This window comes from Oncorhynchus clarkii, unplaced genomic scaffold (assembly GCF_045791955.1).
Source record: "Oncorhynchus clarkii lewisi isolate Uvic-CL-2024 unplaced genomic scaffold, UVic_Ocla_1.0 unplaced_contig_9841_pilon_pilon, whole genome shotgun sequence".
NCBI lineage: Eukaryota > Metazoa > Chordata > Actinopteri > Salmoniformes > Salmonidae > Oncorhynchus > Oncorhynchus clarkii.
In genome coordinates this window covers 120,790-136,832 of record NW_027257999.1, presented here as the reverse complement: position 1 = coordinate 136,832, position 16,043 = coordinate 120,790, and the positions used below count along the sequence as shown (strand labels likewise).

The 16,043-nt window shown below is 40.6% G+C and overlaps 1 protein-coding gene across 1 annotated transcript; it reads right to left on the bottom strand.

Moving 5' to 3' along the window:
• Positions 1-9,093: 9,093 nt before the first annotated feature.
• On the bottom strand, positions 9,094-15,605 carry LOC139394447 (CD209 antigen-like protein E). The gene is made up of 5 exons (XM_071142516.1): positions 15,602-15,605; positions 13,606-14,163; positions 13,250-13,374; positions 9,560-9,669; positions 9,094-9,226 (listed from the first exon to the last, which is right to left on the bottom strand). The coding sequence occupies exons 1-5, from the start codon at positions 15,603-15,605 to the stop codon at positions 9,094-9,096; spliced, it is 930 nt and encodes a 309-aa protein (XP_070998617.1).
• Between the last annotated feature and the right edge of the window lie 438 nt (positions 15,606-16,043).

Here is a 16,043-nt window from a genome sequence, read left to right as displayed (position 1 = left end):
TCACGAATCACGACGTGGACTTATCTCCAAAACGGAAAATATTTCGAAGCGTAGGTTTGGCATAATGGGCAGTTGGCCCCGAACAAGATGGCGTCTAGGCCTCAACGGTTTGTGAGTTATGGCCATTTTTCTGGGATTAAAGGTCAAAAATTAAAATAGAGCAATAATTTTTCCGCTTCACGTCAGAGTCAAGGAGCCTCCGGTGTCAATAAAAAAAGAACCAGCCATTTATCGATCGTCAATTAAGAGAAATCGTACAATGTCAAATTGGTGATGTTCAAAAAAAAATTTTTTTTAAACTGTTACAGATCCAGTTGCAGGGTGTTCATACGAATCTTTTTAAAGTGTGCTGCGAAGCTCTGCAAGATTTCTGTGATTTTCTATGATTTTCTGAAATAACACACACTCACTAAACCCTCCTAAATAACTCTTAACATAAAGACTTAAAACTCAGGATTATGTAAAGGCATACCCCAATCAGGATATGAGTTTATTTATAGCTTCCTGTGCCAACCGGAAGTGCCTTAAATGGTGTAATAGTGGCTGTTTCCAAGGGTTAAAAAGGTCAGATCTTTTCAAAACTTCATATGTGTGATTAGGCAACCCTCATGAACTGTAAGTCAGTCATTTCTCCCAACAGATGTCAAAGAAAAGCTCTCTCTCACACACACACACAGACACACACACACACAGCAAGGATGGAGTGACAAAGTGCGGTGCTTAAAGACAATCAGAGCCTACAATGGCATTTCCATATTCTCTAGGCCGTGCCGAGTTCAACGAGATGCCCCGCTTGACCGTAGCTTGCTCTGATGGACACTGACTTGCTAGTTGACTTTTGTACATTTGCAATATGTTTAAACGGAGAGGGACCATCACCAAAATGTCATTCTGAAATCAACACAAAAAATGGCATCACCATAGTCTCCAGACTGTGCCGAGGTCAACGAGACTCCCCGCTTGACCGTAGCTCGCTCTGAGTGCAGCGACCGTGAAAAAAAGTAGGCCCAAAATGAAGCCTGGCCCTAAATGTCATTTGCTTTTGGGTGACAGTGAGAGAACCGTTAGGGTGAGAAGCACAATTCGACCTCAGGTACGTTCATGAGGTCCTCCCGATCCGTGCAAGCCTAACCTTGACCGTGTGGCATTAACCCTTAACAGTAAATCAGGGTTTTTTGATCTCACAAATACCAATGACTTCTCTCCCCATAGGAATACATTGCCTGCACCCCTAAATTCAACCTGAAGCCTATGTGGGTTATGAATGCCGTATGAACCTGTGTTGATTCTAAGCTTCCTGGACCAACCGGAAGTGGTTAAAATCACCCTAAAAGTGTATATCCATACCCTGCCTGCAGTTTTATAGACATAGTGCATTCAACCCTGTGTAAATCAGTCAGTTCTTAACGTAAAGACTTAAAACTCAGGATTCTGTAAAAGCATACCCCAATGAGGATATGTGTTTACCAACCGGAAGTGCCATAATTGGTGTCTCAGCGGCTGTTTCGAAGGGTTAAAAAAGTCAGATCTTTCCAAAACTTCATATGTGTGATTAGGCAACCCCCATGAACTGTAAATCAGTCATTTTTTCCATAAAATGTCAAACGAAAACTAAATCACTCACACACACAGCTTGGAAGGAGGGACCCATTGGGGTGCGTAGAGACATACACTGCCTGCATTAGTTAACCTTGTTGGAACTTTTAACCTGATGACGGGTTAGGGATCCCTTTTGGGAACATCCCCTCCCACGTTCAGCTGGAACGTGGCGCATGGAACGCAAAAATATTCTTAGAAATATTTAACCTCCACACATTAACAAGTACAATAGCTCAAATGAAAGATAAACACCTTGTTCATCTACCCAGCATGTCAGATTTTTTAAATGTTTTACGGCGAAAACACACCACATATTTATATTAGACCACCACCGAAACCAAGACAAGAGGCAGCCATTTTGTCCCAGAAAATATAAAATTATAAAAGCAGGATTAAAAAATAAATCATTCACTAACCTTTTGAAAATCTTCATCAGATGACAGTAATAGGACATGTTACACAGTACTTTTTTGCCATTTGCCATTTATATCCATAAATGTCCATTTACATTGAATTCATGTTCAGAAAATACTGAAAAATGTCAGTAGAAAATATAGGTAGCGCCGCAAGATAACGTAAATAGACATCATAAACTTTGACTAAATATACATGTTCTACATATAGTTAGAAAGATACACTGCTTCTTAAAACCTCTTACTTCTACCCCCTCCATTTTCGAACATTCTGTTAAAAATCGCGCAACTTTTCAGCGTCCTGCTACTCATGCCAGGAATATAGTATATGCATATGATTAGTATGTGTGGATAGAAAACACTCTGAAGTTTATAAAACTGGTTAAATCACGGCTGTGACTATAACAGATCGTGTGTTTCATTGAAAAACGCAAGAAAAACTGCTCTCTGAAAGCTAAAAATAATTTCCATAAGTCACTTCCACGAGTTGTTAAAAGAGAACAGAATTTAATATCGACCTGCCTGCAATTCATACAAATTCCACACGATGTCGCCATTGTCGTCATTTTCAATTGAATTAATTGTTGGAAAATCCATCTATCTGGCATCCATTTTCCCAGTCTTCACCCGGATGTTGTTGATGAAGACATTAGCAGCCATTGATTTGCAAGCGAAGACCTATTGAATATACATCGCCCTGTAATCATTTTGATAGATTATAAACGTTTACTAATACCTAAAGTTGGATTACAAAAGGATTTCGAAGTGTTTTGTGAAAGTTTATCGTCGACTTTTTTAATTTTAAAAAATTACGCAGCGTTTAAAAACGATGTTTTTTTCTGAATGACACAGCTTCCATACAAAGCTATTTTGGGTATATATGGACCGATTTAAACGAAAAAAAGACCCAATAGTGATGTTTATGGGGCATATAGGAGTGCCAAGAAAGAAGCTCGTCAAAGGTAATGAATGTTTTATATTTTATTTCTGCGTTTTGGGTAGCGCCGGCTACCGCAAAATCTGTTGTTTACGTGTCGTGCTGGTATTTTGGGGGGTGCATGCTATCAGATAATAGCTTCTCATGCTTTCGCCGAAAAGCATTTTAAAAATCTGACTTGCTGGCTAGGTTCACAACGAGTGTAGCTTTAATTCAATACCCTGCTTGTGAATTTTGATCAAGGTTTGAGTTGTAACGAGTACATTTAGCATTTAGCGTAGCGCATTTGCATTTCCAGGTGCATACTTGAGACGTCTGCGTCTCAAGTATGGTCAAGAAGTTAATGCAATCGCTTTGTTACATTTCTTTTTAACGTTACAGAAATCGCTCACTATTCAATATTCTGAGACGGCGCTCAGATATAAGCTATATTTCTCCGCTATGTTGGAGTCAACAGAAACACACAATTTCAGCATAAATATTCCCTTATCTTTGATGGTCTTCGTTCAGAATGTACTGGAAGGGTTCATACTTACCCAAAACATAGTTTGGTTTCAAGTCTTGCGTCTTTGTATTAGCTACTGCTAACAATATCAGCTGAAATGCACCCAAAATGTCCTCTGGTCCGGAAAAGTTGCGCATCAAAATTTCAAAATGACATATTATATGTCGACTAAACTGGTCAAACTAAGTGCAGAATCAAGCTTTAGGATGTTGTAAACATACAAAACAATTTTCAATTCAACCGGTCATTGTTAGCTCTCCCCCGGAGTGCTGGAACAAAGGAATGGCTGGGACCAATTCGCGCCCCAACGCACAGGTATTTTCTCGCGGCACTCACTCAATTCACTCCCATAGGGCCAATTCTCGCGGGATTTGAACGCTCTACTGAATGAGGACATCTAGTGGAAGACATAGAAAGTGTCCCCAGATCCATAGCTGGTTGGGAAGGGTGGGGGCGATCTCGTCAAAGTTGCCCCAACTTTCATGACCACAAAACTAGTTTGGAAGAATGCCTGCCCTGTGTGGTCTGCTATACTTACAGACATATTTCCAACGGTTTTAGAAGCTTTAGAGTGTTAACTATCCAATAATAATTAATATATGCATATATTAGCAATTTTTGACAGATTTCTTTTCAGTTTACTATGGGCACGCAATTCCTCCAAAGGGGGCAGTATTCTGCCTAGCCTTAAGAGGGTGCGTAGAGACATACACTGCCTGCATTAGTTAACCTTGTTGGAACTTTTAAAGAACCGTCAGACCTAGAGTTCCGAAACTTTAGAAACCTGTTCTAGACCTCAGGTCGATAGTGCGTGGTGAGTTACGTGGCTCTAGAATGTTCTCGGACCGAGAAACAGCCTCGTACATTTGCATTGACTTATTTCATTTTTGCATCACGAAAATGACGACATTTAGAAATGTCCCAGAGTCGCAAGACTAGGTGCATTGCGACCGTCTCGGCCCATATAGACGGACCCCAACGTTTCTGTCCGATAGCTCATTCAAGGACCCCTTAGCAAGTCATGGAAAAAGTGGATTTTCAGCACCAATTAGGGTCTTGCTCGGACACCAAATGACCTATCGAGCCGAAACTTGGGATTTGGGGTTGCCTCAGCTAGGCCTACACATAATGTCAGAACTGGACCCGCAGCTGGAACGTAACTACGTGTTTTACGTTTTTATTATGGTTTGAATAGAAGGCGTTGTGAATTTTGGGCCATCTCTGTAGTATGTGATAGTTGGCTACTAAACGAGTTGGAAAAAGTGGGTTTGGTGTCAGTTTGTATCAGTTTGGTGTCAGAATAATATCTAATTGACTGATGGACGGTGACTTGCCGGTGACTCTTGTCCATTTGCAATATGTTTAAATAGTGAGGTACCATCAACAAAGTGACACTCCTAAAATCCACCCCAACGAGCGATGGAGAGGAACCAGAATCACTGCCCAGCCATCCTGAGTTCATTGGGCCAGTCAATTTCACATTCCTGCAGGATTTTTGAGCATGACAAATTCGTGATGGTAAATGCCCATTGAACCATATTGCAAATGCACATTGAATTTGCAAAAGTGAGAAAACATCACCAAATGGACATGATGAAGTCAACACAACGAGAGATGGAAAGGAACAACTATCACTGCCAGGCCATCCTGTGTTCATGAGGCCTGTCAATTTTGCATTTCTGCAGGATTTTTTTAGCAGGTCAAATTTCTTATGGCATTTGGCCCCCCAAAAAAGTTACTTTTGACTTTGACTTCCTATGAAATCATATTGCAAATGGACAAAACATATGCCGTATGCACAAGTAAAAAAATATATATATAATAAAAGTTGACAAAAGTATAGTTTGAGCAAAGTATAGTTTGACTTTCGAGCATGCCAAATTTGTGATGGTAAATGCCCATTGAAACATATTGCAAATTCACGTGCATTCGCAATATGATTCAACAGTGAAATAACATCACCAAATGGACATGATGAAGTCAACACAACGAGAGATGGAAAGGAGCAACTATCACTGCCCGGCCATCCTATGTTCATCAGGCCAGTCAATTTTGCATTTCTGCAGGATTTTTTTAGCAGGTCAAATTGCTTATGGCATTTGGCCCCAAAAAAAGTGACTTTTGACTTCCTATGAAATCATATTGCAAATGGACAAAGCATATGCCTTATGCACAAGTTAAAAAAAATAATTTAAAAAATTACGATAATAAAATACGACTAAATTATGTTGATACAGTTTTTATACGTGTGTAATTGACACAAAATTCGAAAGAATTTCGAAAAACGGTCCAGAAAGCACTTTTTTAAGGGTGTGTGAAGTTTTTTATAAAATTTTGCTATTTTTGACTTTTGACTTTTGACCTCCAATGAAATCACATTGCAAATTACCTTTGATGCCTTATGCGCAAGTACATTTAAAAATATAAAAAAATTATGATAATAAAATTGGACTAAAGTATATTCATACAGTTCTTACACGTGTAATTGACAAAAAAAAACGAAACAATTTCAAAAAATGGTCCAGAAAGCACTTTTGGGGGGGTGATAAGTTTTTGGAAAAAAAATCACTTTTTCAAAATTTTGCTTTTAGATGTTGACTTGTGTTGCATTTGCAATATGAAAAATCACGGTGGAGCGCGCCAAAACCTGTTGGATTTTTAAAGTGTTACAACTGGCATTTGCCATATGGCATTTGCAATCAACTTTACACGAAACAACACCGAATTGAGTGGTATTGGACACCGTGTTCATGTTTTGGCCGGTGCCAATGACTTCCCATTCATTTTTGTCCATTTTAGGGAGGTGTTCCCTTACATATATGAATACTCTAGTGACTCCCCATCCCGCATGCGGAAGCGTAATCATCGCCTGACACAAATTAGCATAACGCAACGGACATAAATATCCCTAAAAAAAATCCTATTCATGAAAATCACAAATGAAATATATTGAGACACAGCTTAGCCTTTTGTTAATCACCCTGTCATCTCAGATTTTCAAAATATGCTTTAAAGCCAAAGCTAGACAAGCATTTGTGTAAGTTTATCGATAGCCTAGCATAGCATTTTGTCCAGCTAGCAGCAGGTAACTTGGTCACGGAAATCAGAAAAGCAATCAAATTAAATTGTTTACCTTTGATGAGCTTCGGATGTTTTCACTCACGAGACTCCCAGTTAGATAGCAAATGTTCCTTTTTTCCAAAAATATTATTTTTGTAGGCGAAATAGCTCCGTTTGTTCTTCACGTTTGGCTGAGAAATCGCCCGGAAATTGCAGTCACGAAAACGCCGAAAAATATTCCAAATTAGCTCCATAATATCGACAGAAACATGGCAAACGTTGTTTATAATCAATCCTCAAGGTGTTTTTCAAATATCTATTCGATAATATATCCATCAGGACAATTAGTTTTTCAGTAGGACCGATTGGAATAATGGCTACCTCTGTATTTTACGCGAGAATCTCTCTGGCAGCATCAGGTGACCACTTACACAATGTAGCCGCTTACGGGTATTCTTCAACATAAATGCGTAAAACTACGTCACAATGCTGTAGACACCTTGGGGAATACGGAGAAAGAGTAATCTGGTTGATAGCCCATTCACTGCTATATATATATATATTTAGTTCATAAATCCACATGCAAACATGGTCTCTTTGTGGAGAACAGCAGCTCCACAATTTAGGTGTTTCAGACTAGCTCAGTGCTTCCTGTGATACAGAAGACAACAGTCCTTCAGACTTGCTCAGTGCTTCCTGTCGTACAGAAGACAACAGTCCTTCAGACTTGCTCATTGCTTCCTGTGGTACAGAAGACAACAGTCATTCAGACTTGCTCAGTGCGTCCTGTGGTACAGAAGACAACAGTCCTTCTAGACTCCATGTTAGATCAACTATTATACAGTAGAGAACAGTCCTTCTAGACTAGCTCAGTGCTTTCTGTGGTACAGAAGACAACAGTCCTTCAGACTTGCTCAGTGCTTCCTGTCGTACAGAAGACAACAGTCCTTCAGACTTGCTCATTGCTTCCTGTGGTACAGAAGACAACAGTCCTTCAGACTTGCTCAGTGCGTCCTGTGGTACAGAAGACAACAGTCCTTCTAGACTCCATGTTAGATCAACTATTATACAGTAGAGAACAGTCCTTCTAGACTCCATATTAGATGAACTATTATACAGTAGAGAACAGTCCTTCTAGACTCCATTTTAGATCAACTATTATAGAGTAGAGAACAGTCCTTCTAGACTCCATATTAGATGAACTATTATACAGTAGAGAGAACAGTCCTTCTAGACTCCATCTTCTCGACTAGCTGTGATAATAAAGACAGATTAATTTCCTGTAATGACGGGGCGGTGAGTCAGAAGCAGGTGAAATATTTTAATAAAACAACAAAACCAAGAACACAACAATAATAGCATAAGGCAGAACATCAACACACAAGATCAACACCAACTGGTGAGTGAACCTGGGAGACATATAAAGGGGAGGAAATGATGCAGGTAATGGTGTCCAGGTGTGAAACACAGGTTAATAACTAGTACCAGGTGTGAAACACAGGTTAATAACGAGTGCCAGGTGTGAAACACAGGTTAATAACGAGTGCCAGGTGTGAAACACAGGTTAATAACGAGTACCAGGTGTGAAACACAGGTTAATAACGAGTACCAGGTGTGAAACACAGGTTAATAACGAGTACCAGGTGTGAAACACAGGTTAATAACGAGTGCCAGGTGTGGAACACAGGTTAATAATGGTGTCCAGGTGTGAAACACAGGTTAATAACGAGTGCCAGGTGTGAAACACAGGTTAATAACTAGTACCAGGTGTGAAACACAGGTTAATAACGAGTGCCAGGTGTGAAACACAGGTTAATAACGAGTGCCAGGTGGGAACACAGGTTAATAACGAGTGCCAGGTGTGAAACACAGGTTAATAACGAGTGCCAGGTGGGAACACAGGTTAATAACGAGTGCCAGGTGTGAAACACAGGTTAATAACTAGTACCAGGTGTGAAACACAGGTTAATAATGAGTGCCAGGTGTGAAACACAGGTTAATAATGATTGCCAGGTGTGAAACACAGGTTAATAACGAGTACCAGGTGTGAAACACAGGTTAATAACGAGTGCCAGGTGTGAAACACAGGTTAATAACGAGTGCCAGGTGTGAAACACAGGTTAATAATGAGTGCCAGGTGTGAAACACAGGTTAATAACGAGTGCCAGGTGTGAAACACAGGTTAATAACTAGTACCAGGTGTGAAACACAGGTTAATAACGAGTGCCAGGTGTGAAACACAGCTTAATAACGAGTGCCAGGTTTGAAACACAGGTTAATAACGAGTACCAGGTGTGCGTAACTCCCAGGACCGGAGTAATCTCGCGACGTCGTACTCCGGAGTGGAGGACAAGTCCTTAGTGGTGAATCTCCACAACCACAGAAAACAGTCCTTCTGTTATCAGGTCATTGTATTGTTGTTGCATATGTTTTCATATGTTTATTATATTGTATTGTACATTTGTAATGTTCTATGTTGTATGTACTTGACAAGGTAAATTGAATAAGCAGAAAAAAGCTCAGGATATATAGGACTTAATAATCCTGTTTAGCAGTACAGAGAGTACCGAGGATGAATCCTATTTCTCACAGATCCATCTGTATTTATAGGAACATTCATAGTCCCACCATTCTCCTGTGTCTGATGACAAGGAGTAGAAATACACACAGTTCTCTGCTCCTCCACCATTAGGCTCTCCACTGTTCCAATACCTGCAGGAGAAACAACACATAGAATCAGGCTGTCCACTGTTCCAATACCTGTAGGAGAAACACCACACAGAATCAGACTGTCCACTGTTCCAATAACTGTAGAAGAAACAACACAGAATCAGACTGTCCACTGTTCCAATACCTGTAGAAGAAACACCACACAGAATCAGGCTGTCCACTGTTCCAATTCCTGTAGGAGAAACAACACATAGAATCAGGCTGTCCACTGTTCCAATACCTGTAGGAGAAACAACACAGAATCAGGCTGTCCATTCTGAACATACTACTCCAGACAGTGATGTCATAGTGACACAGAATTCATTAATGTCTTACTTTGTGGTCAGTGGTGTGTCGTCCACCCATTTCCAGGTCCCCTCAGTAACAGAGTCAGTCAGACCAATCCAGACATAGTTATTTCGTCCACATAACCAGTTGACTAATGTCTGTAGTTGTGGGAGAGAGACAACATTGTTAACACATAGTCATTCCTGCGCTCTGTCTCTCTCTCTCTCTCTTTTTCTGGAAGCAATTGAACTAGATAATAAACAAAAGTGAAATAAACTATAAAAATTAACAGTAAACATTTCCCTTACAAAAGCTCCAAACAATAAAGATATTTCAAATGTCATATTATTTGCAAGTAGTTAAAGTACAAAAGGGAAAAGAAATAAAGATAAATATGGGTATACTTCCAAAGTTGTGGCAAATTGGCTTAAGGAAAGTCAAGGTTTTGGAGTAGCACAAAGCCCTGACCTCAATCCCATAGAAAATTTGTGGGCAGAACTGAAAAAGTGTGTGCGAGCAAGGAGGCCTGATTCAATTACCCCAGCTCTGTCAAGAGGAATGGGCCAAAATTCAATCAATTTATTGTGGGAAGCTTGTGGAAGGCTACCCAAAACTTTTGACACAAGTTAAACCATTTAAAGGCAATGCTACCAAAAACGAATTGAGTGTATGTAAACTTCTGACCCACTGGGAATGTGATGAAAGAACTAAAAGCTGAAATAAATCCTTCACTCTACTATTATTCTGACATTTCACATTCTTAAAATATAGTGGTGACTGACCTAAAACAGGGAATTTTTACTAGGATTAAATGTCAGGAATTGTGAAAAACTGAGTTTAAATGTATTTGGCTAAGGTGTATGTAAACCTCCGACTTCAAAGGTATCTGGGAGATTATCAAAATTGAGTTTGTTTTCAAGTTATTTGTGGATATGTGTAATCTGAGGGAAATATGTGTCCCTAATATGGTCATACATTTGAAAGGAGTTTAGAAAGTGCAGCTCAGTTTCCACCTCATTTTGTGGGCAGTGAGCACATAGCCTGTCTTCTCTTGAGAGCCAGGTCTGCCTACGGCGGCCTTTCTCAATAGCAAGGCTATGCTCACTGAGTCTTTACATATTCAAAGCTTTCCTTAAATTTGGGTCAGTCACAGTGGTCAGGTATTCTGCCACGGTGTACTCTCTGTTTAGGTCCAAATAGCATTCTAGTTTGCTCTGTTTTTTAGGTAATACTTTCCAATGTGTCATGTAATTATCTTTTTGTTTTCTCATGATTTGTTTAGGTGTAATTGTGTTGCTGTCCTGGGGCTCTGTGGGGTCTGTTTGTGTTTGTGAACAGAGCCCCAGGACCAGCTAGGTGATGGCTTTGTTATGGAAGGTTGGGAATCGCTTCCTTTTAGATTGTTGTAGAATTTAACAACTCTTTTCTGGATTTTGATAATTAGTGGGTATCTGCCTAATTCTGCTCTGTGTGCATTATTTGGTGTTTTACGTTGTACACAGAGGATATTTTTAAAGAATGATGAATGCAGAGTCTCAATTTGATGTTTGTCCCATTTTGTGAAGTCTTGGTTGGTGAGCGGCAATGGGTTCTATAACTGATTCAAGTATTTTTTGCCAGATCCTATTTGGTATGTCAATGTTTTGTTCCTTTTGCCTTCTATCTCAGATCGTTCACAGCTTTGTGTAAGTTACCTGTGGCGCGGTTGTTTAGACCGAGGTATGTATAGTTGTTTGTGTACTCTAGGGAAACGGTGTCAAGGTGGAATTTATATTTACGGTCCTGAGATGTATTTTTACGGCCCAGGTCTGACAGAATCTGTGCAGAAGATCTAGGTGCTGCTGTAAGCCCTCCTTGGTTGGGGACAGAAGTACCAGATCATCAGCAAACAGTAGACATTTGACTTCAGATTCTAGTAGGGTGAGGCCCCGGGCTGCAGACTGCTCTAATTCCTCACCAATTTGTTGATATACAGTGCCTTGCGAAAGTATTCGGCCCCCTTGAACTTTGCGACCTTTTGCCACATTTCAGGCTTCAAACATAAAGATATAAAACTGTATTTTTTTGTGAAGAATCAACAACAAGTGGGACACAATCATGAAGTGGAACGACATTTATTGGATATTTCAAACTTTTTTAACAAATCAAAAACTGAAAAATTGGGCGTGCAAAATTATTCAGCCCATTTACTTTCAGTGCAGCAAACTCTCTCCAGAAGTTCAGTGAGGATCTCTGAATGATCCAATGTTGACCTAAATGACTAATGATGATAAATACAATCCACCTGTGTGTAATCAAGTCTCCGTATAAATGCACCTGCACTGTGATAGTCTCAGAGGTCCGTTAAAAGCGCAAAGAGCATCATGAAGAACAAGGAACACACCAGGCAGGTCCGAGATACTGTTGTGAAGAAGTTTAAAGCCGGATTTGGATACAAAAAGATTTCCCAAGCTTTAAACATCCCAAGGAGCACTGTGCAAGCGATAATATTGAAATGGAAGGAGTATCAGATCACTGCAAATCTACCAAGACCTGGCCGTCCCTCTAAACTTTCAGCTCATACAAGGAGAAGACTGATCAGAGATGCAGCCAAGAGGCCCATGATCACTCTGGATGAACTGCAGAGATCTACAGCTGAGATGGGAGACTCTGTCCATAGGACAACAATCAGTCGAATATTGCACAAATCTGGCCTTTATGGAAGAGTGGCAAGAAGAAAGCCATTTCTTAAAGATATCCATAAAAAGTGTTGTTTAAAGTTTGCCACAAGCCACCTGGGAGACACACCAAACATGTGGAAGAAGGTGCTCTGGTCAGATGAAACCAAAATTGAACTTTTTGGCAACAATGCAAAACGTTATGTTTGGCGTAAAAGCAACACAGCTCATCACCCTGAACACACCATCCCCACTGTCAAACATGGTGGTGGCAGCATCATGGTTTGGGCCTGCTTTTCTTCAGCAGGGACAGGGAAGATGGTTAAAATTGATGGGAAGATGGATGGAGCCAAATACAGGACCATTCTGGAAGAAAACCTGATGGAGTCTGCAAAAGACCTGAGACTGGGACGGAGATTTGTCTTCCAACAAGACAATGATCCAAAACATAAAGCAAAATCTACAATGGAATGGTTCAAAAATAAACATATCCAGGTGTTAGAATGGCCAAGTCAAAGTCCAGACCTGAATCCAATCGAGAATCTGTGGAAAGAACTGAAAACTGCTGTTCACAAATGCTCTCCATCCAACCTCACTGAGCTCGAGCTGTTTTGAAAGGAGGAATGGGAAAAAATGTCAGTCTCTCGATGTGCAAAACTGATAGAGATATACCCCAAGCGACTTACAGCTGTAATCGCAGCAAAAGGTGGCGCTACAAAGTATTAACTTAAGGGGGCTGAATAATTTTGCACACCCAATTTTTCCGTTTTTGATTTGTTAAAAAAGTTTGAAATATCCAATAAATGTTGTTCCACTTCATGATTGTGTCGCACTTGTTGTTGAGTCTTCACAAAAAAATACAGTTTTATATCTTTATGTTTGAAGCCTGAAATGTGGCAAAAGATCGCAAAGTTCAAAGGGGCCGAATACTTTCGCAAGGCACTGTATATGTTGAAGATGGTGGGGCTTAAGCTGCATCCCTGTCTCTCTCTCTCTCTCTCTCTCTTTCTGTCACTCTCTTTCTGTCTCTCTCTCTCTCTCTCTCTCTCTCTCTCTCTCTCTCTCTCTCTTTCTCACACACCTGTTTCTCTTGGCTGTTGATGACCACCAGGTGTGCTCCTCTATTTCTGCAGTCCTGTCTGCTCTCCTCCCAGGATTTGTACTCAGTAGAGACGTAGTAACAACTGCTACCAAGCTTCTTCCATCCTTGTGGACACACTAGAAGTTGAACATTTCTTGCTTTAGTCACTTTAATACAACAATGAATTAAGTATCATTCAGACAGTCAAGGAAGACACTAACTAATGGACGGTTCGGAAGTTGGAGATTGTTTATCACATTGTTCCTTTAATGTAAGTTGAATTGCCAGTTTGTAAGTGGCATGTGTACTGATACAGAGACTGTCAAACAGAACAGTCATTAGATATTTTCACTCACCTTTCTCAACTAAAGATTGTTTCAGATGTTCTGTCTCTTTCTGTAGCTGGTCTCTTTCTTTGATCAGGGTGTTGTAACTGGTCTGTAGCTGGTCTCTCTCTTTGGTCAGGGTGTTGTAACTGGTCTGTAGCTGATCTTTCTCTTTGATCAGGGTGTTGTAACTGGTCTGTAGCTGGTCTCTCTCTTTGGTGAGGGTGATGTTGCTGGTCTGTAGCTGGTCTCTCTCTTTGGTGAGGGTGATGTTGCTGGTCTGTAGCTGGTCTCTCTCTTTGATCAGGGTGTTGTTGCTAGTCTGTAGCTGGTCTCTCTCGTCAGTCATGTTGTTGCTGCTGGTCTGTAGCTGGTCTCTCTCTTCAGTAAGGTTGTTGCTGCTGGTCTGTAGCTGGTCTCTCTCTTTGATCAGGGTGTTGTTGCTTGTCTGTAGCTGGTCTCTCTCTTTGGTCAGGGTGTTGTTGCTAGTCTGTAGCTGGTCTCTCTCTGCAGTCAGGTTGTTGCCGCTAATCTGTAACTGTTCCCACTCTTTAGTCAGTGTGTTGGAGCTGGTCAATTGGTTTCTCTCTGCGAAATTATATGATCAATGAACAAGGTAACACTGGAAATGTTGATCAGACATGACCAGGGTTGGGGTCAGTTGCATTTAATTTCCAGTCAATTCAGGAAGTACACTGAAATTCCAATTGATTTCCAATTCTTGGAATTTGATTTTGGTGTACATTCTGAATGGAATTGACTGGAATATAAATGCAATTGAACCCTGGTCGTTATACCACTGATGATGAAGAATGTTTGAGTGAGAACATATCAAACTCGCGGTAGAGTAACAGGCCTATGATCCCAGCCAGTAGGAGAACACACAGCAGCCCCAGACACCCTGCAGTAGCTCCAGAGTATCTCTTCCACCACTGACACGACACTGAAGCACAAATTATTACAACTTTCTAATTTTCAGCTTTTTATTTGTGTCCAGTTGCTCTTTGAATCACTGAGGGAAATACACAAGCTAGACAGAACACCAGAACTTACTGAGTTCCACCTCACATTTTATACTGCTTGACTTCCAGAACCTCTAACAGAATATTGGCTTAAACATATTGCAGAGTTCAGGCACCCAAAATGACTGCCAACACCTATTTCAATCCAAATCAAATTTCATTTGTCAATTGCTTCATAAACAACAGGTGTATGCTAATAGTGAAATGCTGACTGACAGATCCTTTTCCAACAATGCAGCGTTAAATATACAACATTTAAAATAGTGACAAATGGAATAAATACACAGTGAATAACGAAGAAGAATAACAAGGCAAACTAACATGGCTACAGTGCATTTGGAAAGTATCTGTCACACCCTGACCTTAGTTATCTTTGTTTTCTTTATTATTTGGTTTGGTCAGGGTGTGACAAGGGTGGTTTGTGTAGTTTTTGAATTGTCTTGGGGTTTTTGTATGTTTATGGGGTGTTCTAGTCTAGGTGTTTATATGTCTATGGTTGCCAAGATTGGTTCTCAATCAGAGTGTCACGACTTCTACCAAAGTCGTTGCTTCTCAATCAGTGTCACAACTTCTACCAAAGTCGTTGCCTCTCCTTGTTCGGGGCGGTGTTCGGCGGTCGACGTCACCGGTCTTCTAGCCATCATTGATCCATTTTTCATTTTCCATTGGTTTTGTCTTGTCTTCCCACACACCTGGATTGAATCCCATTCATTACCTGTTGTGTATTTAAACCTCTGTTTCCCCTCATGTCTTTGTCAGAGATTGTTTTATGTCAAGTGTTGTTTTATGGTTCTATAGGCGGCAGGGTAGCCTAGTGGTTAGAGCGTTGGACTAGTAACCGAAAGGTTCCAAGTTCGAATGCCCGAGCTGTCGTTCTGCCCCTGAACAGTCAGTTAACCCCCTGTTCCTAGGCCGTCATTGAAAATAAGAATTTGTTCTTAACTGACTTGCCTAGTTAAATAAAGGTTAAATTAAATTAAAAGGTGCATGATGGGTCCTCGTACCCATGTTTATTTATGTATGTACATATTAGTGTTTGGAACATGTTAAGTGGGCATTTATTAAAAGACTCCATTTACACTCCGGTTGACTCTTCCCTGCCACCTAAACACACAACTCTGACAGAATCTCCGAACAAAAATATGAAGTCAGCAGGAGAAGACACTTCGCTCATGGAGGTGGAGGAATGCGTCATGGAACAAGCGAAGGACAGTCTGAGCGCCGCCATGGATCGCATTGTCCAGAATATGGACCACTGGGAGAGAGTTTCACCAGCGCCTCCACCACCACAACCGGGATCTCCCTTGAATGCTTTTTCTCCTCCTGAACCTAACAAGATCCATTTATCCCTACCCACGGGATACAACGGAGATACTGTCGGCTGCCAGGGTTTTCTCCTTAAACTGAACTTGTATCTGGCCACGGTCTCCCCAGTACCATCTGACC